Source organism: Thunnus maccoyii, chromosome 4 (assembly GCF_910596095.1).
Source record: "Thunnus maccoyii chromosome 4, fThuMac1.1, whole genome shotgun sequence".
Taxonomy (NCBI): Eukaryota; Metazoa; Chordata; class Actinopteri; order Scombriformes; family Scombridae; genus Thunnus; species Thunnus maccoyii.
In genome coordinates, this window is record NC_056536.1 from 25946467 (window position 1) to 25970891 (window position 24425).

At 43.1% G+C, this 24425-nt stretch overlaps 1 protein-coding gene across 4 annotated transcripts in view; it reads right to left on the minus strand.

The window, feature by feature from the left end:
* Window positions 1-939: 939 nt before the first annotated feature.
* LOC121895195 (nucleolar protein 4-like) overlaps window positions 940-24425 on the minus strand; it is a 54709-nt gene continuing 31223 nt past the window's right edge. For 3 of the 4 annotated variants that reach the window (XM_042408136.1, XM_042408134.1, XM_042408133.1), the window contains exons 2-11: window positions 15090-15245; window positions 12425-12536; window positions 11230-11339; window positions 8655-8796; window positions 7578-7870; window positions 7297-7482; window positions 6565-6753; window positions 6328-6447; window positions 5996-6182; window positions 940-4047 (exon numbers count right to left, since the gene is read on the minus strand). In XM_042408136.1, the coding sequence (XP_042264070.1) occupies window positions 3830-4047; window positions 5996-6182; window positions 6328-6447; window positions 6565-6753; window positions 7297-7482; window positions 7578-7870; window positions 8655-8796; window positions 11230-11339; window positions 12425-12536; window positions 15090-15161 (1629 nt within the window). In that variant the 5' untranslated portion in view covers window positions 15162-15245 and the 3' untranslated portion in view covers window positions 940-3829. Of the gene's footprint in view, window positions 4048-5995; window positions 6183-6327; window positions 6448-6564; window positions 6754-7296; window positions 7483-7577; window positions 7871-8654; window positions 8797-11229; window positions 11340-12424; window positions 12537-15089; window positions 15246-15524; window positions 15598-24425 lie in introns of those variants that run through there. The other variant, XM_042408135.1, reaches the window with a different exon arrangement.

A 24425-nucleotide genomic window follows, 5' to 3' on the forward strand; every position in this document is an offset into this window, starting at 1 on the left:
TGAGCACTTACTGTAGTACAATAACTGTAGTATAATAACCCCGCCGCTTGTCGCTAGGCCACAATAGTATTTTAAAACAGTTGATTAGTCGTCTTGATCCTTAATAAATATTTGCTGGTCCACTTTGAGAAGTTGTGAAGCTCCCTTTTACTAACTTGTCAAATGCCGGAAGCCACCACAACACCCAGTCGACCACAACCAACCAGTTGTCACGGCACACTGTGACCATGTGACCAAGTAGTCAAAGAGGTCACGTCTGCGCTTGATGCAATGAAACAACAAAATGAAAATATCTGGGTAAATGTACACAGATTAGGGGTATATAGGTGAGAGAAAAAAAATAATATTTTGAAAGAAAATGCAAAAAAAAAAATGTATTCTGAAAAACTGTACATGTAAACATCACACTTTCACTGAGTCCAAAACCAGAGGGGAAAAATACAAAGCTTCACACAGGTATACAGTACAACCTCCTGCACAGAGCTACAGTCTCTTATCAGCGCAGGAGAGGCAACAATTGAAATAATATAAATAACAATAGAAGACCACCACCAAATGATAAGTTAAAACAGGCAAGGGCTAAAACCACTTTGATTTTTTTTTTTAAACAGTGCTGTACCCACAGAAAAAAAAAAGAAAGGTTTAAAACATCTTTTATCACTCTTTGTACAGCTATACAGTACATTTATCTGACCACTTTAGCAATCCACAAGCTACCAGGGCATTTTTAATCAACACCAATAGATTACATTTTCCAGTCAATACAAAGAGAAAATCCATTGGGCATTATTAGAAAAAAAAACAAACAAAAAAACCCCAAAACAACAACAACATGACAACAAGTGGTTGTCGTTGATCACAGTAAACTCCAGCACACCGAAAATGTTGCTCAGCGTAGACTTAAAGACGTTTTACAAATCTGCAAGCAAATGTTTTGAGGGGGGGGGGGGGGGGGGGGGGGTTGAAAAATGGGACAAAGATCAACATCACTGAGTAAGACGTGACGTGCGGAGGGGTTTTGTGTGACTGCTATGGCTACAAACAGTAAAACGAGCAGGTTGGAGGAGGAGGAGGAGGAGGAGTAGGAGGAGGAGGAAGAGGAGACGAGGAAGACATGTGTGAGGACTCGAGGTCCCACGTACATCTATGATTACGTCTACTTGAACCCGGGTGGACCATGCAAACTGATGAGTTCCAAAAAGGAGCCGCTTGCTTTTTTTTTTTTTAAAGTCTTTGTTAAAAGTCGTGTCAAACTGTCCTTTGTTAACGATCCGTCCGTAACATGTTTTAACTGAAGCTGATATTCCAAATGAGGTAAAGACACACTCACATATCACTGTGTTATCTTACCTTAATCCTGAGCTATAAAGTGCTTCCAAACTTGCAATAGATAATAGGATTTCACACTTGAAATGTAAATGTAATGCAGCCTAATCATGGCGCGGTAATAAAAATGTAAAAATGGTTCCTTTAAGCACGTCTAGACTGGCCTGGTAGTGAAATGAACTGCAAATTTATGAATGACACACTGAAATAGAGTGATTCATGATAGATAACTGATAGAATTTGATAGATTTGTGATAAATACAGAAATATATCTCTCTAGACTTTGAGACAAATCAATAAGGTGCGAGCCGGGTCGGCTGCGTGAAGAGTCATTGTCCTTGTTTGGAATGTTTTAGCCTACTTGAATTAAATCTTCACAGATTGATGTTGTACAAACAGGGTCACTCCACTTATACACATCAGAAAATCTTAACAAACACTTACATCGAATGAACAAAAGGATTAAAAAAAAAAAAACACACACACACACACACCACATAAAACTAACACACACACACACACACCTAGACCACTGCGTTTGTGCTGAGTGACTCACCATCTGTTGTGAGGCTGTGCTCTAGATCTGGATTGAGTACTCTGTGTGCCCTCAGACCACACACACACACACACACACATACACACACACATATACACAGACACACCATAGCAGAAAGCTGGGAGAGTAAACTGTGATGCAATTACATCTTTTTCAAAGATTGTCTCTTGCTTCTTTTCAAACAGTGTGTTTTCAGACGTGACATCGATGAGGAATGTGGAGATGAGAGACAGAGAGAGAGAGAGAGGTTTTGAAACAGCTGAGGTCAGAGGGGAAAATATGGACGGAGGAGTTTTTTTTTTTTTCTTTTGTCCGAGGCGAGCGAGCGAGCGAGCAGCCCACACACTCTCACTTCATCCGGTAAAGCCATATGGATGTCTCGGGTTGCCTCAAATACCGCTGCATTCATCTGACAGTCAGTAATGGATGCATTTGAGCTCAATGTGCTCCTTTTAACTTACAAAAAGCCGAGAATACTCACAGAACATTTCCTTCACAAAATGACCCCAAACCACTTTAAAGTTAAAAAAAAAAAAAAAAGAAAAATACGTGCAACATTAAGTCTCATTTTTCTGTCAGGTCCCATTTTTATCACGATGGATGACTGATCCCAGTACATGAAAGTGCCTCAGTTATGAGGTTAGCGATAAAGATCAGTATTCACAACAAACGACAACATTGAAATTGGCTACAATGTTGCATGGGATATCGTCTCTTTTTACAACTTGACAGTCACAACAAGAGGGGATTGTGGTAAAGTATTCCCCTCTTTGCCTTAAAACGCCTCAGCAAGTCTGACCAAAGTCATTTCAGTAAGCACACCTTTACTGATTATCCTCAATATTGCACCTTTCTCCGCTTTCCAGTAGCACTGGTTATAAACCAAGAGTCTAAACAATATATTAATCTCCTTTTTTTTTTCCCTGACAGGTGTCTGTGACCTCAATTTGCATACCCAGGCTTCTTAAAAGCCTCTGTCCTTTTATGTAATGAGAAACTGCCCGTGATAAATATATTCATAATAAAATAACTGAAGGTAAAGTCAGGTTGGATAATGAGTCTTTGTCTCTTAATAAACCACATGCTTAAGAATCTGGAAACCACTCCAACAGAGCAGGACCGAGGTATCGTTTTGACCACACGACTTGACGGATCAAAATTTACAGGCGAAAACTGTCAAAACGCTCTTTACTTTCTTTTCTTTTATTTCTCTGCTCTTTTTTTTTTTTTAATTATTTTTTTTGCTTATTTGTGAGTCAGCACATCCTACAGTAGCTGTTGAGGTCAACAGGTCAGTGGCAAGCTGCCACATCTTTTTAGCAGCGATTTATCTATGAACTTCCAGAAAGCAACGCTCCAAATTTTTCAGGAAAAAAAAAAAAGGTGTGAATTTGGAGAGAGTAAAACGTTTAGAAATACAGTATCTTTTTTTTGGAGCAGACGACCAAATCAAATCATGCCACTGTACAGCGTATTTTACAGTTGTGTAAAAATAGAAAGTAGGTTATGAGACTAAATCACTGCTATGCAACTATTAATTTGTCCAAACATCTGCACAGGTGAGCTGATGTTTAACACCTCTTGTAACTCCCCTATGTATGTAATTTTTTTCACATAGATCATCGCTTCCTGAGACGAATGGAGGTTGAAGTGGTAAAAATGAACTGAATGGGATGAATGGCTACAGATAACAGGGCACTAAGGTCAAAGTGAACCAAATGCATAAATAAACATTTTTCAGCCTGTGATATGTTCTGGCCCTTCCAAATACCTAATCGTGTGGGAATAAGTAAAGGTACCAACCTACAGGACCCACTGTGCGCTGCAGAATCACTCGTGTACATTTGTGTCTTTGTTTGGATTTCAAACTCTGCCCCAAATATGTGTGACTGAGAGCGATAGAGGCGGACAGGCTAGGAGAAGGTCTTGGCACGGTTTGGCTCGGACTCAGTTCTGCTGCAGGATCAGGTTTTCCAGCTCGTCTGCTGAGCGGAGCAGGAAGGCCGCGGACTCCCGGTAGCCTGCGATGAGCTGCCTCACCGCTGTGACCTCCGGAGGGCTGAGCTGAGCCGAAGCACCGCCGCCGCCACCTCCCTGACCGTGGCTGTTTGAGCTGGAGGAGGAGGAGTTCGGGCCGACGGACTTCATACTCAGATCTGTGGGACCTGCGGACGAAACCACCATAATTTAAGGAAAACATACAATACAGGAGATATAGTAGAAATAGAGTCAGGAAGCATCCATACCCTTTAAGACAAAATACGCAACATCTACGAGCAGATTAAGGATTAAGAATTAAATATCACAATATTCAGTATACAGGAAAATGAAACTGTGCTCCTTCAGTGCTTCGGTGTACACAATAACAACAGATACTGTACAATAAAAACTGAAAAAAATCAGATAAATAAAAAGACAATCAAGTGTACACGTGTAACGGTGTGTCTTATGTGCATCCAGATGAAAGTACGCTAAGGAGGAGCTCAATATCTTGAAGAAAAGGAGATTCCTGTACACTCATTTTTCCATTATGACATTTATTACACAATACAGTACAGATTTCTTTTTTAAATTTTTTTTTAAAATGTTCATCCAAATAACAAAGAAATAAACAATATGTTTTGACTAATCCCTTTTTGTATCTGGCCATGCAGATAGTTTCAGTTTTATTTTTGCAGGTTTTGAGACATTTGTCTCTGAAATTTCTGTTTTCACCCCAAAAACAACTGACTGAATGAATTAAATTTTGTTTGTGGTGCTCACAGCTTTAAGCAATAACATTAAAACAGGACTAAGAGTTGACAGTCATGCTAGCTAAGCTGACTTTAGCATGCTAACATGCTCACAGTGATAATGCGGAATATGCTAATGATTAGCAGGTAACCAAACACAAAGAATAGCTAAGAGTTGATGGGAATTTCATTAGTGTTGGAGGTATTTGGTCATTTCCAAGTTATTGGGCAGTAAAAGTTTAACCCAATGATGGTGCTAAAGTCATCACTAAAGTTAGAGAACCATGAATGTCTGTACAAAATAAAATACCAATCCATAAAGTAGATGTTGATATATTTTACTGGATAAGTGTAAACTTTGGCCAGTTGGTGGCGCTGTAAGAAAGGTCGGGGATCGCCGATGTCATTAGGGTTCAACCTCTGGGCACCATGAATATCTATACAAAATTTTATTGCAATCCATCAAACAGTTGTTGAGATATTTCAGTCTGTTGGTGGACAGAATAACATGTTGATATCGCCACGCTGCTAGCATGGCTAACTAGAAATATCGCCTCGCAGTTGTATGCCTCTGCCAACCAGTCATTTGCAGTTTTTATAAATGTCTGTCCAGACTCATATAATATTGTAGTGAAGATAATAGATTAATATTAATAAAACATATTAAGTGTATTTTCCTTGTATGTGTTCACATGCTTGACAATGCGTCAGATATGAATGTTGCTGCAAAGAAGCTACAAATTATAAAACGTGGATGATTCACACACATCTGCAATCCAGCAGAAAAATGTTTTTGCAGAACATTATGATGTCACAGTGGATTTGACCTTTGACATTTTGGATATAAAATGCCATCAGTTCATCATTTTGAGTCATAATTAACGCGTGAATTCTTGAGTTATGGCTAAAAATGTGTTTTGTGAGGTCACAGTGACCTTGACCTTTGATCTTTGACCACCAAAATCTAATCAGTTCATCCTTGAGTCCAAGTGGACGTTTGTGCCAAATTTGAAGAAATTCCCTCAAGGCGTTCCTCAGATATCGCATTCACGAGAGAATGGGACAGACAGGCGGACGACCCAAAAACATAACGCCTCCGGCCTCAACTGTTGCAGCGCTGAGGCATAAAAATGATTCAGAAACATCTCTTTCTAAAAATAATGAATTATCCATTGTATCAGGGACATTATCTCTTCATAGACAGCTGTTGAAATTCTTTAGATGTCATGTAATTATTCACTGCTGTGAGTAACACAAACAAAATTTAGTTTACCTTCATTATATCAGGGTTGAGATTCATATTAAGGAGGAGAGTTAAATGAGAAAATATGTGTTTTTGGATACATCATTCGTTTGAGCTGGACTGATAAACGCTGCTCACCGTTGGTTTGTGCAGCAGCAGTGTTCTGCTGGTTGCTGCCGACTGTCCCGTATCCCCGCAAGTTGTAGTTGAGGCCTCCATTGGTGTAGAGCTGGTCTTGGGCGAAAGCTGCGCTGGAAATCGAGAAGCTCGTTGGAGCCGCAGAGGCAGGGTCCCTCGAGTTGGACTTGTCGGAGGCAGGCTCATCCTACGAGAAATCAAAATGTTTTCATTTTGGGCAGAGGACCGGAGTTTACACTGTGCACTTTGGCTTTAATGATGCATAGCCATCCTAGCACATTCCCAAATCCCTGCTGGGCAGACTCACAAACACCTCCTGCCAAGACATTTACCGTTGCTTGGTAGACATCGAGCCGCATCCTCTTGGCAGCATTTCGGGTTTCGCTCTCACAGGCAGCAGCGAGGATGTTCTCAGCCATGGCAGAGGTGAGGTGAGGAGGTGTTGGTCGTATCTGGCAGCAAGAGTCAGCGAGATTTTTGCATGTTATGAATGCAGAACTTTTTTTATTTTATTTATGAGTGTATGTTGAATTTATCCAGACAACATCACAACTGGGGGCACTTTATACCTCAAAACCGCCTTTTTTCATGCGGCGACAGGATTTGAGGTAGGTGCGGATGCGCTTGCGTGAGCGCTCCTGGAACTCTGGGAACTGGCGGCTACAGGACTCGATGATGGCCTGGATCTTCTCCTTGGGCTGTTTGGAGATGGGCACCATGCGGTCCAGATTCTCATCCACGAACAGACGCACAAACATCTGAGAGAGACACAGAAAGAGAGAGAGAGGAGGGGGAGGGGAGAGAGAGAGAGAGAGGGGATGTAGAGCAGAAAAATGGAGTGGGGGTGCAGAGAGAGAAAGAGAGAGAGAGAGGGGTGTGAGGGTTGAAAACAAAAGAGAGGAAAGCGAAGGCAGGGGATGGGGGAGCATTAGAGGTAGAGTGGAAGAAGAGAGGATAAAGAGGGAGGGGGAGGTTATGAAAACAGCAGCGATGAAAATGGAATCATTGCTTCATATGCAGGACAATATATCTAGTGTTTGCTTATTCGCTCATGTTTGCATTTTTGCATCTCAACTGTTCTATTCAATTTCATTAGACTCAGGAATGCAAAGATAGTGCTTTTCACAGAATAAATAGAGAATATTTTCCCTTTATTGACTTTATATATGAGAATTCTTCCCATCTTTAATATTAGTAAGTATAATATCTATTTATAATAATACATATAATTTAGCACCAGTACTGGAGAGCCAAAAATAACAACAGTATGTGTTACTTTAACAGTTAGGCGGGTTACTTACATTGAAGGCTTTAAGTCTCTCAGGGTCCATACCCTCAGCATCATTGATCTTGTCACTGTCATCGTGGTCATCATGATCGTCGTCGTCGTCGTCGATTATCTGTGCCCGACCAGAGGTCAAGTCCTCTGCGCTCATGCTCAGTTCAGTTTTCACAGAGTCATAGCTTCCTGAGCTGTAAGGAGGCGACTACAAACACACAAAGATACATAAAAATACCATTATTATGGATTATACACACACACACACACATTGAAAAAGAAAAAGTTGGTTTCTGTGCTTACCTTGTTGGCATACTCTGTTTTGATGGGGTACTTCCTGTTGGGGTCTGCGGGGTAAGAGTTTGGCGGCGAGCTCCCGACAGGCAGCAGTCTGTCGCTCAGGTTGACCGGCTGCTGATCCTCTGAGGAGGACGAGGACGAGGTGGTGCTGAAATCCAGGGGAGCGCTCAACCCGTTCTCTGTCACCTCCCCGTATGGGGCCCCGCCATCTGGGGGGTTCCCACCCACAGCCAGCACTTCCGGGGAGGTCAGGGCCGGCAGTCCGTTGGCACTGCCGCTCTCTGAGGAGTCATCATCTGGCAGAGGGGAAGGAACAGGAGGACGGGGTGAAGATGCAGATACAGAGATGAGCAGTTTGTCATCAGGGGCAGTAATGTGCGTTTGTTTACTACAATAGACTCTATTTCTGTCTTTGTTTACAACACAGTGGGTGTGTTACTACAGGGGGATGGGACTTCCTGACTCGTGTTGTGCTCTCTGAAACTGTTGAGGAAGTGGGTATTGGGGTCAACTGTCAAGATAAATAAAAGTTAGGTTAAAAGGGGGGGATCTCTGGAGTTTTAACAGCAAAGAAAGAGATGAGGATGAAGAGGGACTGGTGGGGGAGGGGAGCCTTCGTTCCCTGCTGTGTGCAAATTACAGCATTTTAACCCAGTTCATGGCAAAGTACAGATTTCACTGTGATGATTCCTACATGTGTCATGGTTACACCTCCTGTTATGTTGACTGGAACAGAGTCATGTTCAATGATTCGTCCCAATTTTAGTCTTCTCTATAGTGGCGTCTAATCCGTGAAGGTTAATATCGGCCTTTGTCCTACTTCTCTAAGCCCTGTACCCTGAGAGAGAGGGGTGCACAGTGGATTGGGGCTGCGGTGGTGTCCCACCCGCTCTAAGAGTGGATTTATTTGGATTAGTCCAAGGCAAGCTGTTGCAACCTGCATAACACCAATCTGTACCCTTCATATATAACGACTATACCATAAATTCCAGATGTAAATACTAAAAGCACCCATAACAAAAACTAATCATGCAGATAACATCCAGTATCGAGTTAGTAGCGATGAGATATAAAACTCACCGTCCTCTTCTTTAATGGTGGCTGTTGGGTTGCTGACCCGCTCTCCATTAGGTGGACTGGGCTCAGGCACTGGGGGCTGCTCAGCTGCGACCCATGTGGGCTCGGCGCTGTTCATGTCCTCGCTGCTCACCGAACTGTCATCCTGAAGGGAGACGATGGCGGCGGAGGGGGGGGGAGAGAAAGAGGGACTGTGAGATGGGAACAGAAAACTGACACAAGAAATTCACACTTTGACAGCAACTCACAACTTTCCCGGTGACGAAGAGATAATTATGTCTTGTTAAGCTCACTGCTAGTGGATATTTTTTTTGATTTAACTCTTGATGAAACACGCCAAAGTCTTCCCTGTTAAGTAATAGGTTTTCTTGAAGCAGAGCTATTTTTAACTGTGTGACGCAGAGACCCCAAACATGCTTGTTGTAGCGTAACACAAACATGACCACAGGGGTAGGGATTAGCAAAAGAGAGCAGGGGAATAATCTCACAAACTATTCAAAGGCTATCCTGAGCTTTGGCTTCATCGTCTGCTAACAGGCACAACCACATTTCATTTCAGACCAACGCTGAGCTTCAAAGAGGCCGGTTCACTTTATGCTAACGTGGACACGACTTCTCTTTGGCCCGCGTGAGTGATGTTGTGTGACATTTACAGACGGGGGCAAAACTACTACTGTGTGATGGAAACAGAGCAGAATCACATCTCGTCATCTCATTCCCCCCACACACGAGCACACAAATAGGCCTAAACTCTTGGGAATATGCATCCGTCCCTCTGTAAAGGGGGTTTGAGGAGGACCAAAATGCTCAGTGACAGCTCTATTAGGTACCAAGTGAGCCATGTAGCATTAAAGAGAGACGCGCAGAGAGGGAGGGAGAGAGTCTCTAATTACACCATTTATGAGTAGATGGAAATGTAGCATCATTAATGTCCGTGCTTTAGGAAAATATATAATTGATAAAGTAGAAGGATCTCGAGTTCACAAAGTGGAAGCACTTTGGTAGCCTTTAATCTAAGAAAACGACCCAAATTACAAATCTTCACCATCACAGCAAAACATGTTTAGAAGTTGACAAAACTTAAAGTTCAATCAAAATATTCCAGCATTGGAGTTATTTTTGAGTAAAGATGAGATGCTTAGTTGATTAATCGATTAGTTGATCAACAGAAAAATAAACTGCAATTAATCTGATAGCGATTAATTAAGTCCGGCTGCCTTTTTTTGTCTTATGTGATACTAAAACTGAATAAGTTTGGGTTTTGTACTGTTTGGACTGAAGACGTCACATTAGGCTTTAGGACAATTTAATAGGCATTTGTTATTGTTATCTGATATTTTACAGACAAAATGAATAATCAATAATGAGAATAAGTGCTACTTGCAGCCCTATTGTTGTCCTGTTTGTATAACTAGGCCCACATTTAAAGATTTACTGCACTTTTATTTAATTTGTTCCATTTGGGCAACTTACAACTTATTACTACACAGTAAACTTGTCCTGTATTTATGTTTCTGTTCCTAATTTTTAAATTTCCATTTAGAAAAGTTTCCATTCTTTTAATTGGCATTTTAATGTTGTTTTTCTGTCTAATTGTTTTAAAGCATTATGTAAAGCACTTTGAATTGCTCTTGTGTATGAAATACGCTGTACAAATAAACCCACCTTGCCTAAAAATGTGCATAACAGAGTGTATGTTTGTTCCTTTGCCATTTATCAAACAGAAAGGCAAGTGATGTTTGCACTTGTCAGCAAACTTCTGCAAAACAACATGCAAGCAGTGGAGTAGCACCTGCTGCAACACATGACATACTCATTCTCATATGTTGTACTAAAGTCCAAGTAAACGCAAGGAAATTTACTTAAGATCTGCTTTTGTCAACAGAAACCAACTGCTGCTTTAAGCTGTTCTCTAAAACAGTGCAGAGATATGGAACAAATTACTACAAGTCTCCTACAACACTGAAACAACCCTCTCTGATGGTTAATTATTAAATTATTGGCCTGCTCGTTCTGCACACAGATGCGGCCAACAGTCTGAGCATTTGTTAATTTGTACTCACCCGCGAATCACAGTCTGGGTCATTGTTCCGGATAATCCAAATTATGCGCGAGTGTGGTCGACATTATCCTCGTAGAGTGCCGCTCCCTGCACTTTAGTGACAGTGGTTTCTGACTGATGCATAGACTGCATGTGTGAAAGGGGCTTTTAAGTGTTTCTGTCACAGCTACACATGGGAGTGGTCTCACACGTGACGTCACTCATTACAGAAGCTTTACTAATCCTCATTACACACTGGGCACCTCCTCCCAGCAGGGGGACCACTCTGATTGTTTCATAATGAATTAAAACTTGAGAGGAAGGATGTCCTATTCTGCACACACAAAGCGTTTCTCCCTACAGCCTTGATGAGACTTAAAAGAAAATAACCAGAGGACTTGTGCAGTCGATTCAAATGCAATTATAGCGAATAAGGAGATCTCAACGGTGCCAGATTTTCTGATTAATCCATTGAGATGCCGTCTCTCCACAGACGCACAAACATTCACTGTGCTGTCGTAAAAAAGATGCACTTACCCTCTCAGTGGCTGTCATGCACTGCAGTTTCATTTGTTTCAGGTAGGTGGCAGTCAGAGGCATGTTGTAATCAATGAGGTCCGGGACCAGTGAGGTTGGTCTGTCATTTTCTGAGAAACAAAACAAAAACACACACACACACACACAAATGACAAAAGATAGTATGAAATTAATAGCTATAAATATGATGATTTAATGTTTGATAACTGGAGAAGCAAGCAGTTTAATAATGTTAGAACTAATCCTCATTTCTGAGTCATTTCTTTGTCATATAAAGGCAGAATTTCTGCAAATGGTTGAAATTACAATTGAAACCATTAATGGACTGATCAATTAGTTAATTAGAAAATTAATTGGCAGCTATTTGAGTGACTGATTAATCATTTTAGTCATTTTTTTCAAGCAAAAACGCCAAAATAATTGCTTCTTCCACCACAAATCAGAGGATTTGATGCTTTTCACAGTTTTCTATCACTGTGAATTTGGTTTTTGACTGCACCTTTGGAAGAAAGTGCATTTTTAACTATATTCTGACATTTTATTAACGAAGTAATTAATTGAGAAAATAATCAACAGATTAGTACAATCACTGAAATAATTGTTAGTTAAAATTTAAGCAGCTGTCCCCCTAAAACACCTGAAGTCAAAGAATCTGTCTGCCTGCGGTCTCCTCGCCGGCCACTAGAGGGACTCTGTGATCACTTTAAAGAGTCTTTACAGTCCCATGATGTGGTCCTCTTGGGTCTTTGTTACATCATGTGACTGATGGATATACACATATGTTTTAATAATGAGGGTTCGATTCAAAAAACTCTTCAAAGTACAAACACCTAAGATCACATCACCTCATATTTAGTGTCTGGCAGGACTCAGGAACTCAGCATGTCTGTTATTCAGATGTTTTTGTCAGTGAACACCTCGTATGTGATAATACAACAGAAAAATTTCAATGAATATTATGATGAAATTATTTCAGAGGATCTCACAGCGATAATGTCGGCTGTTGTGGTGGTTGGATGATTGGCTCATAAAATCTCAGCATGCGCTGCAACATAGTAATTAACCCTTTTCCACGTCAGTGTGTCAACGGATCTGAGCATCATCCACTATTAAAGGTTGATCTCAAAAATAGCATATCAGTTAATGACGTCTCCAGAAGGAGCGAGCCATCCACAGGTCACATATGTGCGATTACCTTTGAACTCTGCGGTGCTGGGGTTGATGTGCATCCTCTTCTGACACTCTCCACAGCTCATTAGGAACCGAGTCACCGCCTCTCTGGGCAGGAAGGCGTAGGTCTCTGCTATCTGTGCCAGGGGAGTGAGCAGAGGAGACCCGGTTTTGGCCAAAAAAGAAAAAAAAAAAAACAATGGCAGCAAATATGGTTCTGGCTGTGGCTGAACTCAAACTGTGTGCAGGTATTTTTTTTTCTGTTTTCATACCATGCATGTGTGAAAGTTTGGGGTCAGTGATTATGTGTTATCTCGGCGTGGCACGAGGAGGAATCCTCCCTCCAGGCAATCTCTCGAGCCTTCAGATGGCCTAATTCCAGCTCCGGCTCTGTGCAATATTTCTGCTTTGATACCTTAAAACACGAGTGGTGCTCGTCACCCTTTCCGTTTCCATTTCTCTTTCCTGCTCTTTCAGGTGCAGCCGACTCATATCCACACCTCTCTCTCATGCTTAGCCTTCTTTCTCTGTTTGTCTCCAGTGCTATGCCACCCTCCCCGCCTCACCCCCTCTGGCGTTTCCCTGTAAAATGCGACCTTCACGTGACCATGGAGAGGCAGCAGGGGTGCCCACCCCCACCGGCCCACCACTACTGCCACAACTCCCCATCCCCTTTGCGCCCCCCCCCCCCCCCCCCCCCCCCCCCGCCCACCCTTCATGGCCCCCTTGAGGCAGCTGAGAGGGAAAGGCCACCCAGAGGAGCGTGCACCTCCCAGAAGGCCACAGTGACAGTTCCATATTATGCCCTGCCCCAGTGATGCTGCCTCCTCAAAAGGGTACACTCTATGAGACGTGACAGGACCTCTCTACAGGGCAGGGGCACGAGGAGGAATTGGCTCTATGATTTTTTTTCAATCCTGGGGGATGGAGGGAGGAGAGGAGGGGTACCAAAGTCCTGCTAACCCCTCCTCCACCCCCCCAGCCCCCCAACACTGCCTCCACAAACAGACGCAACCCTAAAGCTACGCACAAAGCCCCTCGTTTTGTCCTGCGCCACTTGGTCCGGGCATCACACCCGACCCGAGACCACACCTCAGTCTGCAACGTGAACTCATATACTGTCTTTGTTCCTGAGACACGCAAAAATAAATCCACTGCTCTTATGGTTTGAGCACCAGAAGTACTTTGTTTTCCTGGTAAAGGTGGTTTGTTCCCTAGGTAACTCCTGATGCTAAAAATTACACATTACGTTGCCTGTGCTGCTTAATATATAGCCTTTCACAGAAAAAAAAAATATTCGTGGTCTCTCTGGATGTTAAACGTGCCTTTAGTCTGGAGTGCTTCAAAGTTTGGGCCCCTTGAAAGACTGTTGACCTCATATTGAGCCTCTTTTTTAACAATAAAATACTTCTACTGGGATTTGTTGAACCCTTTCCAGCTCTGGGCCACTGTTGACAGCAATGAAAAGGAGAGAGGAAGAGTCCACAAACACATTTGCAAGCTCACGAAAAAGATGTTTTTATTGATTGCAACGTTTCAACCTTCCAGGTCTCCATCAGGAAAACATCCATGTGAAAAAAAAAGCAGGCTACAGACAAAAAAGTGAGAGTTCCACCTACAATTAGGAGATCCCAAGACACGACATCTCTAAATTGTATGTATTTGTTTCCTTCTTTTTTTATAAAAAAAATAAATAAATGTTAGGACAAGCTTAAGAATTTATAGCCATGACAGCAGCTCCATAAGGCTGTACAGTGATGCCTTGAGCTAAATGCTATCTTTAGCATGCTAACATACTCACAGTGACGATCCAAGCATGTTGTTTACAATGTCCACCAATCTTATTTTAGCATGTTAGCATGCTAAGATTTGCTATTTGTCACTAAACACAAAGTACATTTTTGTTTTGCCAGTGTTAAGTCATATAAGTATTGGACAAATTAAAGTTTTGACTTAATGATCATCAAAGTGATTACTATCATCCCAAGAGGGGCAGGAATATCGGAACCAAATTGCATGACAATCCATCCAATAATTGTTGAGACATTTCCCTCAAAACCCCAAATATCAACCTGCTGGTGGCGCTAGAGGAACAACAAAGTAAGTAGGATTCATCCTCTGGGCACCATGAATATCTGAACAAAATTTCATAGCAGTCCATCCAATAGTTTGGGCCAAAATAGTGGACCGACTGACAGAAAATGTGTATCATATATGTCCTGTAATGGGTTACAGTCCTTCATGAGTGCGTAGTAAACTTGTTTGGGAATAATGAGTTTATTTTTTATGATCTGATCTCCAAACTGTAGGTGGAGCTGTCATTTTTTTGTCTGTATATGTATCCTGTTTATTGCTCACATGTTCACGTTTGCCTGATCAGACCTTGTAGGTTGAAAAGCTTCCAAATTTCTTTCTTTTTTTTATGTGTGTATGTGTGCTGTTTTTTGTTTTTTTTGTCCTGCACTTGTAACCAGCTGGGGCTCAATGTGCAAACCATCCACCTTCTTTGCTTTGCCACTTTTCACACCACTAGATCGGCCTATAGACGGATAGACAGAGACGAGAAGGAACTAATATGATGCTTTTAATGTTGACTTGGATGTTTTTACTGTCAACATGCTCGGTATTGACAAGGAACAGTGTTTGCGAGTTTAGCTTCACTCTTCAAGCACCTGGTTGGATTTACTCACAGCTTTGTAGGTCTTCTTCTGGCCTGCGTGTTTGGGTGCTCGGCCCGGGTCGGCACCCATTTCCACATGCATGGCATAGATGATGTCAAAGAAGTCTTCGACCACGGCTACACGCTTCAGGGAGGAGTTGTCTTGGGCCGAATTCCCATCTGAACACTGAAACACAAACAGAGAGACTGGAGTTTAGTTTAATGTCCCGCCTCAGGCTCGCAGGGATAAAACGAATGATGTGTGTGTATCATCGACAGCGGAGGATTCCTGATATTTTGGCTGCACATGGAGATTCCTGCAGCCATGTGATGTGAGCGGGATAGATCTTTAAGGCACATGAGTCATAGGTCATGTGGTTACAGACACGCATACATGCTTGCACAAGGTGTCCTCACCAGCACTAAAAAAAAAAAAAAAAAAAAAAAAAAAACTGAAACAACCTGCCTTGTTTTGTCCAGCAGTCACTCTGTCTGTAAATTTCTCTCTCAGGTGGAGAAGTCTCGGCCCCGGCTGGGTCGGCAACCATCACCTCATCTCTGCAATGTTTAAAAATAACACCACCGACACTGTACAAGACCAACAGTCCCTCCTACCACCACCTCTGGCAGCTATCCTGCCTCCCGTACTGCTGACCCTGTCGCCATAGAAACTGCCACTGATTTCTCCCGGGCAGGTGTGCTGGGCAAAGGGTCATGTGACACACCAGAGAAGTGGGATCGCCAGGACAACGGCCTCCATCCGCAGCACCGCAACGGGCTTTCCTTCCCTACTCTTGCAGGTTTTTTTTTTTTTTTTTTTTTTTTACCTCGAAGTAACTCTTTCATCCCCTCCTTATAAACAGTCAACACTTTGCATCCCCCCCCCCGCTTACCACCTCCAGATCTTATCATTATATTTCTGATATTTTAAACATGAAGTAGCCCAGCAAGCATGAAATGGAACAAATGGATTTGGCCATTTAATTAGGTTTTTTTCATGAGTCCACCTCTTCCACACAGATATGAGACACGCGCTGACATTTTCTGGAGATTAGGTTCTAGGTGGGGAGTGCTCTTTCCCTGTTTGTGTGAGAGGAGGGTCCCGAGTTCAAAAAGTTGTCCCCTGGCATTGAGGAATCACACTCTTCCCTCCCTCCCTCCTTGACATTTCTGCGCTGTTCCCGGGATCTGACATTTCATTTCCTCGTTTCCTCCTCCAAACTGCATCCTCTCTCCTGCCTCCGTGTCTTCATCCCCCCTACCTCCGTCCCGTCTTCCTCCCTTTCTTTCTTTCTTTCTTTCTCCCCCTCAACCCCCCTCTCTTTCCCTCTCCTTGCTCCTGCTCTCCCAAGTGCAAGGTAATGATCGTTGCCATGGCAACTAAAACCAGCTCACAGAGCGGGTTTGTTTTAATCCGGCCCTCTCCCTCTCTCTCTCTCTCCCTCTCTCTCTCTCTCTCTTCCCAGCCACTCTCCCCTGTCAGCATGGACTAAATGTAATGATAATAAATGAAATAATAGCGATCCTCCACCTCATCATCACAGCTGTAATCTATCGAGGTATCATCATCATTCCCTCCGGTGACATCACCACCACCACCACCACTACCACCGCCGCCGCCGCCGCTGCTGCCGATGCTGCTGCTGCTGCTGCTGCTGCTGCTTGGGACAATGGTGTCAGGTCCATTCACGCTGGATTTAGATAATCTCATACAACTGTGGGGTGTGCAGTGCACCCACATCCTTCACTGGATTCTACTAAAAAAAAAAAAAAGAGAAATATCCGACATACACACCTACTACTGAAAGAAAAAGCAACATACACACCACATCGCAGCCCAGACTTGGTGATTTTGTTGTTTTGCCATGCATGCATTTGAATCTGGGACCAGTATTTGCAATGTTCTTGTGCCTGACTGCGACTCAAGTAAACAACATCCAATCAAAGACTTCATTTCTTTCACTAAACACCACCTCAGTCCTGTTACCTGAAGGCCTTCTCTCTCTCGCCCCCCGCCCCCCCCCCCCCCTCCCCTTCACCGTCTCTAGATAAGCTCTTTACCATGTAAACGCAAGTCAACAACAGGGAGTTAAAGATTCACCTCTCAACTCAACATGCTTTGAGTGTGTGTGTGTGTGTGTGCTATGTGTGTGTTTAAGCGCAGTACATGTCTACGGGCAGAGCTTGTAGCTGTAGCATCTCAGAGGAGAACAGCTGTTGAATGGCGCTGTAGATATTTGGTCTCATCAGCACCAGCGTGCCGTTTTTAAAGAGCAAAGGAGACATGTCAGCATCCCTAATCGGCAACAACACATCATGAACACAGCACCGCAAAAAAAAAAAAAACTCTCGCCCTCCTCTCTCCTTTCCTCCTTCTCTCTATCTTTCTAATCCCGTAGGACTTTGCTCTCCCCAGCCACTGTACAACCAGCCCCCATCCTCACCGCGCTCTCCCTGTCCCGCACCAAACCGCTCTGTTGCTAGGAGACTGGAGGGGTTGAGTCGGCGGCCCCCACCCCCGCTGGCAGTCACACACACACACACACACAAACACACACACACACTGTAGCAGAGAGTCGCTGATGGGGAGGAGAGGAGCAGTCCTGCACACAGGCAGGTCAGGAGGAGGAGGTGAAGGGGAGGGGAGGAGGTGAAGGGGAGGGGAGGGGAGGGGAGGAGGGGGGGGGGTTCACGGGAAGCAGCTGGGTCACAAAGACAGGCCGGCAGAGAGCGAGAGGAGAGGCATCACACAAGAAATTAGCTCCACGGGTGAACAGATAAACACTAACATACAAAAATATCAAGAAGCAGAAATTTAGCGTTGAACTTAACTTTTTAAAAATACTTAATTGCAACGTTTCTTTCATCTTCTTCCAGACAGCTGTATACTTCAGAGTCCATTGCACATTTTTATACTTTTAATACAAGTTAAATTAATAGATAATGGAAAATAACTCAGAAAAAAAGGGGGATTGGGTTTGGGATGGGGGAGGAGTACCTGTTTACTGTGAATCTTGGGCTAGATTGAAATAATATGTTATTTTACGGGTCTCTGATTGTAAAAGTTAACGTTTCCATGTCCAAAATTTGTTCTATTGTTGATAACCATGAATTTAGTGTTGGTGAATTTGGCTGTTTCTGTGTCCTCGTCACACGTGATATGTTAAAAAAGATGCACGTCAGCTGATTTTATCTGATTTTATCCTCCTAAATTAATCCCCCAAATTATTTTCTAGTTTTCTCAACCTCTTCTCAGAAGGGTTTCAGTATTGGACACATAAAGAATGTGTTTGTGTAGTTTGTTACTGGTTCCTCTCCAGTAACTAGTCCCTGTTAGGGGGGAACATTTTCCACACTTATAAACAGTAATAAAATATCTCATGCTCACCTTCCAAGAAAATGCCCTCCAGCGCTTTTATTGTGATGTCTTAAAGTTTCCACTCATGGAGTCTTTCCAACTTAACTTGTAAAGTCGAGCCAAAGTGCAAAGTTTTTTATTTTGTAAGGTGGCTGTGTGTGTGTGTGTGTGTGTGTGTGTGTGTGTGTGTGTGTGTGTGTGTGTGTGTGTGTGTGTGTGTGTGTGTGTTACAGCCAGACCGATACAGGATTATTGAGGCCAATACTGATATTGATATTTGAGAGTTTTAAAAAAATCTAATAATCAATCAATTTTACACAATTTTCTTTACACATTTTTGATAAAGTCACTTGAATTTGTTTTCAATTTTGTTGTTTTGTTCTTTTTTAACCAGGAAATGCACAAAGCAGGACGTTATTTAACTAGTTTTATGTAACTGGATACCATATACTGGACTAAAACTAGTGTCCCAACCATTAAGATCCAATACGCTTTAAAAAACAAACTCTCTCAATCTGATTTGCTCTGTTTTCTCTCTTTTCTTTAGTAAGGCTTCACTGAGTGAATATCAAGTTGATACTTATAACACATCCTTTGGCTTTATAATTGTTAAACTGAGCAATAATTGACTCGTTGTCATCTGTATATGAACCAAAATGAACTAAAAAATATCTTTGACATGTAATTGGATATCTAATTCATGGATACTGCCTCCTTTGCACATCTGATTTTCACATTTTTATTTATTTTTAAATCTTTTATTTATGATCTGACACTTTACTGATCACAGGTAATTTCGCTTCATTGTTTGAAGAACGGTGTCTGTTTGGTGTCATGTACATATGGAGATTATGTGCCGATATTATATGTACCTTGTAGTTTCCAGACACTCGAGCCTGAGACAAATTTCCCCTCAGAGCCAATAAAGTACATCTTATCTTATTTTACAGTTAAAAAATAAAGTTGTCACTACTTTCTGGTGTTTCAAAACATACGTTTGTGATTTCTGTGCTTCAGTTTCCTGTCATTTACATACATAACATATAAGCTCATAACAATAAAGCTTAATAGCTAATATCGGCCCATTCTGCGTGTTTATGTTTGTGTGTGTGTGCGTGTGTATGTGCGTGTGTGCGTGTGTGTGCGCATCCAGAAAGGAGGATGTAAAGATGGCTGTGTCAACAGTACTCATGACTCAGATTATCTCACTGCAGATGTGACAACAGGTCATCTTTTAAAGCCCCATTTCCCCTCCGTAAATCTATCAACTGGCTAATGGACATGTAAATGGGACAATCTTGTATCTCCTGTGTGTGTGTGTGTGTGTGCGTGGGTGTGGGTGTGTATGTGTATGTGTGCGCATGTGCCAAAGGGCAGATAGTTGAAGATAAAGGTTCATATGACAAAAAAAAAAAAAAACTGGGATAAAAGCAATTATTACCTCCACAGTGTCCACAATCTTTTCTAACACTGTCCCCCCCCGCCACCCTTCTATTTCTTCATCCCTCCGTCTTTTCTTCTCATCATCATCCTCTCCTCTCTGCTTCAATTCATAAAGCCTCATCATTAAATCCACATTAGGTGCACCGAGCTCTAACCCTCTGTCCGACGTTAGTGTCTGTGTGTGTGTGTGTGTTTCCCTTGATGAACATTATTTGATAGAGTGTGTGACATTCCTAATATCCCACCGAGCCGGAGACACAGACAGTCCCACCGGCCCGGAGACTGGCACTGTTGACGTTCCAGTCACTGACTCAAAATGGTATGTAAATGACTCGCACATACATCATCACATCAGAGTCCATTTCGCCATTTTCAAGCTATTATCATACTGTCCCAGTTCGTTAAATGTTGGCCTTGGAAAGGTATTAAAAATGACAGTAGCGGTGTGGTAGGAAGATTATTGCCGTCTTAAAGATTCTCTCTCTCTCTCTCTCTCTCTGTGTGTGCATGTGTGTGTACATGTGTGTGCGTGTGTGTGTGTGTGGAGCAGAACTCAGACTATCTCCCACACAGGGGGGAGGCCCCCAGGCCAGTTAAAAATGGTGTTAATTTCTCCTCCTATGGGAAAGCAAAGAACGGCCTCTCCATGGCAACAGAGAGGGTGCTGAAGGGAGGAAACACAGAGCATGCGATCAGCGACCCCCTCTTTGTACGAGCACACATACACGCACAAACTACCACATACGCCAGGCATGTATTTTGTCACCCGTCTACAATAAGTCACAGCAGAAATTACCAAATTAACAGATACTGACGTCGACTCGCGTCTTTATGGATCTCAGTTTGAGTCTAATTTAACAAAGAAGTGTTTTCTCGACCCTCAGACAGACACATCTACACCTTTAAGTGCTCCGAAATTCATGAAAACAAGTCATCCGTGCTCAGGTAAATCCTCCCATCATTGACTTCAGAGCAGCTACAGTAGGTGATTCTCGTGAGCGTTTGCTGTTTGAACCCATGAGTGCGAGCCCATGTGTTGCCCCTAATAAGTGCCGGCGGAGAGCGGGACGAAACAAAAACACTGGACAAAAGCTCGGGAGATTCGCCATGCAAAAATAGCATTAATGCAAATGCTGTTGAATAATAGGGCCAGTATTCTTTTGACTCTGTGGCACGACCACAAAAGAGGAGCTCTCAGGGGAAATGTGGACTAATTAATCAGATAATAATGATGATGTTCCTCTTCCCATCTGATGGCGAGGCGCAAACATTTAGGGCCCATTTTTAAACACTCAGATTGAGAATAGAGGTTTCTGATTTCTAACAGAGGAGACGGGGGGGGGGGACGTCCCGAGAAACACCTTCATTTTGTGTTAAATGCTCACCTCTTTCTCAAACAGTCCTGTTTAATTGTCTCCTGTCCTGTCACTGGAATGAATGGGACACTTTAGGGCTGCAGCTAACTAACGTTTTCATTATTGATTAATCTGCAGGTTAATTTCTCCATTCATCATTTGGTGAATAAAATGTCATAAAATACTGAAAAAATGTACATTTTTACGTCCTGAAGCCCATGAAGGAGGCATCTTAAATGCCTTGTTTTATGTGACCAACAGTCCAAAACACACAGATATTCAGTTTACTATGAATGACAAAGAAAAACAGCATTTGAGAAGCTGGAATCAGAGGATGTTTGGTGTTTTTGCTATTAAAAAAATGACAGAAATGATCACAGTAGTTGCCAGTTAACTAAATGTTTCAGCTCTAAGACTCTTATTTATTTTCTGTCTTGTACTTGAACCAATCATACAAGTTAAAATATGAAAGCTGATGTTGATTGGATTCATAACTGTGTGACAGCACGCCCCGCGAGCACGATTCAAGCACTTTTAAACGTCATGCCAAGTGTTTCTGAACTGTTACATGTGTCTGTATGTGAGAGCAGGTCCGCCAGTACCTGGTTGCGAGAGACGAACAGAGAGATATTTACAGATTTCAGTTGACATGGCAACAAAAAAGCAACAGCTCGCAATATTTCAAATTTTTCAGTACAATGCCCGTGTCAGCCGAGAGGGAAATGCACAGGGCGTTTAAAGCGTTTCTTTTGAGATTGGGTGCACTCTGACTCTCCTCGCTCGTTCGTGCTTATATCGTGTGCAGTTCTGTGGTGCATCTGTGTCTGTTTCTGGTCCGATCCCCCCCCCCTCCTCCTCCTCTGTAGCGTCCTCTAATCAGGACATAATGAGAGCTAAACGAGGTTGCATCTCCACACACTGAGGGCTGCTGGATTCTCTGAGCTCCAAGTTGTGCAGAAAGAGGGCGAGACAACACGGGCATAGAGGAAAGAGAGACGGACAGAAAAACACACACACACACACAGAAAGAAATAATTCTGTGTGTCCGGCTTGAAAAGAAGCAGTCTGTGCACTACTGTTCGCTGCTACTGTGCCCTGCCTTTCTGTCCCGTCAAACACTGAAGCCGCCTTGTATGCTTCCACTGACACACAGAAGAGACCTTCTCTGTCTGCACATCAGCCACCATCCATCCCTACCCCCACCCAGCCTCCCGTCATTTAGCCCCATGCCTGTCCCCATACAGAAACTTGGCACACCCTGGGAGCAGCTGCAGCGGGGCTTCCAATGCTCCGGCTCCAGAGACACGCCCCCGGCCCTGCAGCCGCACGACGAGGCAGTGACCATGTGTGTGTGTGTTTGTACGTCTGCTCGTGTATATATGTGTGTGTGTGTGTGTCACTTCTCCCTTGGCCCAGGACAGCCTATTTATAAAGCCCAGGAACACAAGCAGGATAAAAAAAAAAATCCTGCATTGTAATACAGTTACAGTCACATGCATATAAATTGGTTGATTTGTTGCTTCTGACTCATCATTAGAAGCAGCTTGTGTTGGCTGATGTTTTGTTTGTTGTTTAAATTTCCCAAGTGGAGCTGAGTCAGGGGGAGGTTTCCCCCTGCCTTATGATATTAGCTCCAAAGCGTGTGCCCTCCTCTCAAATAAATAGTAAGCTTCTCTTTTTTGCCTTCCTCAGCCTCTCGTGGAGCCAAAACCTGCCCTCTGAGAATTATTTCAGCTCAGCCAATGTTAGATTAACCTAACAGACAACAAAACTGACCTGAAGAATGTTTTACAGATAAGAAGAGTCCATTTAAGGATTTATATCAACAATAAATGACAAGAGCTACATACAAAAGCTAATCAACAACACATTTCAGGCACCATCTGCACCTGCAGAGACAGATCACACCTGCCCTCTCGCCCAGAGGGAAACATAATATTGAGTGGAGATTAGAGGAGTTTTGTGAAGGCAGTTGGCCTAAATCTAAATTGTGCATTCACACAGGTGTAACACCTGTGGAGGGATCAGTGCTATTCAACCAAAATCAAAGGATTCAATCTCTAATCTGTGCCAATATCTGCTCTGGTTTGTTAACGTACAGCGTGTTTCTGCTCTTTGAGGTCCAGAGAGACTCTGTCCCAGCAGGGCGGGTGGGGAGGGGGGGAGATTATTCCCTGAAGGCGCTTATTTAAAATGGTGGTTGTCTCTTTGCTGGCACAGCAGGCCCAAACACCATACAGAGACATGGACGCGCGTGCACATGCGCACACACGCACGCGCTCACACAGAGAGCGGCTGGGGCACTGCTGACAGTTCATCATCTACATGTTCATCCTTCAAAATGCAGAATGTGTTATTTAACCGTCAACACACCTGCAGCCTCAGTGATCAGTGGGACTTGTGGTCACCTGACTTTCATTTTACAGAAAAAAAAAAAAAAAATCACCTCAGCACCCTTCAGAGACATGTAGAAGTGAAGTCTGAGCACTAACTGTGGGCGTATGTCGCTATCAGTCCCGAGCAGACCCTTTTGTTTCCGCCGCCCCTCACGTGGTCACCAATTACGCACAGCTGCCACCCTCCATCAAATGTACAATTTCATTTTAAAATGTTTCTCTTGCAAAGTCTTAAATGGGCTGGTGGAGCTTAACGTCGGAACACAATAAAATGCGGCAGCAGCAGACTATCCTGGACTACACAGGTGTTGCCAGAGCAACGAGTGCCTGCGAGCCGATCCGCATCCTGCCCAGGACAATGAAAAGTGGGGTGCAAACACTAAGACTGTCTGCCACACAATCACATTTTTTTTCTGAAACAGATATTTGCGTATTTTAGAAAAACATATTTGCTCTGTCAAAGGACGACAGATGAATCTCGCCGACGCACGGACTCGTGCCCGTTTTGCTCGGCTGTAGATGGGACAGTGAGGGCGCGTGTCGTTTGATGAATCGCTGACAATCAACCTGCTGAGCCTCACAGCAGAAAAGATGTATCTGACATCTTCTAAGTTGCTAGTTAATAGTCTGACCTCCCTCGAGAGGCACACCGGAGCACCCTGACATACCCGAACCACACAACATGCCGTTGCATCCACACACACGCGCGCGCGCACACAAACACACACACGCACACAGCATCACCACACCGGGCTACACGAGACCTGAACAACACGGTTCAAACAAAATGTTGTCAATAGTCAATTATCTCGTGC